The sequence below is a fragment of the Mastomys coucha genome, unplaced genomic scaffold (genome assembly GCF_008632895.1).
Source record: "Mastomys coucha isolate ucsf_1 unplaced genomic scaffold, UCSF_Mcou_1 pScaffold1, whole genome shotgun sequence".
In the NCBI taxonomy this organism is placed as follows: domain Eukaryota; kingdom Metazoa; phylum Chordata; class Mammalia; order Rodentia; family Muridae; genus Mastomys; species Mastomys coucha.
Genome location: NW_022196891.1, coordinates 64,625,669 through 64,626,202, shown reverse-complemented (window position 1 = coordinate 64,626,202; position 534 = coordinate 64,625,669). Strand labels below are relative to the sequence as shown.

Below are 534 nucleotides of genomic sequence, written 5' to 3'. Positions count from 1 at the left end.
TTCCATCCTGGAACCTACAGAGTGAAAGGAGAGAATCACCTCCTGCAGGCTGACCTCTGACCTCCATAGATGTACCTCAACACATGTGAGTATACCCTCCACAAAACACAGACAAGTCTTTTTAAAAAGTATTTTGGGGAAAAATATATTAAAAGAAGAGGGGTATTTTTAACTTCTGAAATCTAATAGTTGCCTCATAAGAAATGATGGGGTTTATAATCCTCAGTCTTGGGGTGCTGCAGCATCACACATCAACACACCTGTGAGACGATGAGAGTGATGAGAGGAATATCCTGAGATTTATGAAAACTGCAGAGTCCTTGGAAGGATGCCAGAGACACCCAGGAAAACCTAAACCACGTCTTGGGAAACCTAGGTCTAAACCCTGACCTGAAAAATATGGTGGAAAGAGATTACGACACTAAAATCAGCTTCCAGCCTTTGTTTCCCACCCACCCACACATACACAAGCACACACAGACCACCATATATGCTGCAGGGAGGGAGAAGCAGCAGCAGCAATTTATTTGTTTG

General features: G+C 43.3%; 1 protein-coding gene across 1 annotated transcript in view; it reads right to left on the bottom strand.

The window, feature by feature from the left end:
* Positions 1–534, bottom strand: part of Tmco1 (transmembrane and coiled-coil domains 1) — a 22,729-nt gene that overhangs the window by 6,712 nt on the left and 15,483 nt on the right. Inside the window, exon 4 of the mRNA XM_031378998.1 lies at positions 261–421. Within this exon, the coding sequence (XP_031234858.1) occupies positions 261–421 (161 nt within the window). The remainder of the gene's footprint in view (positions 1–260; positions 422–534) is intronic.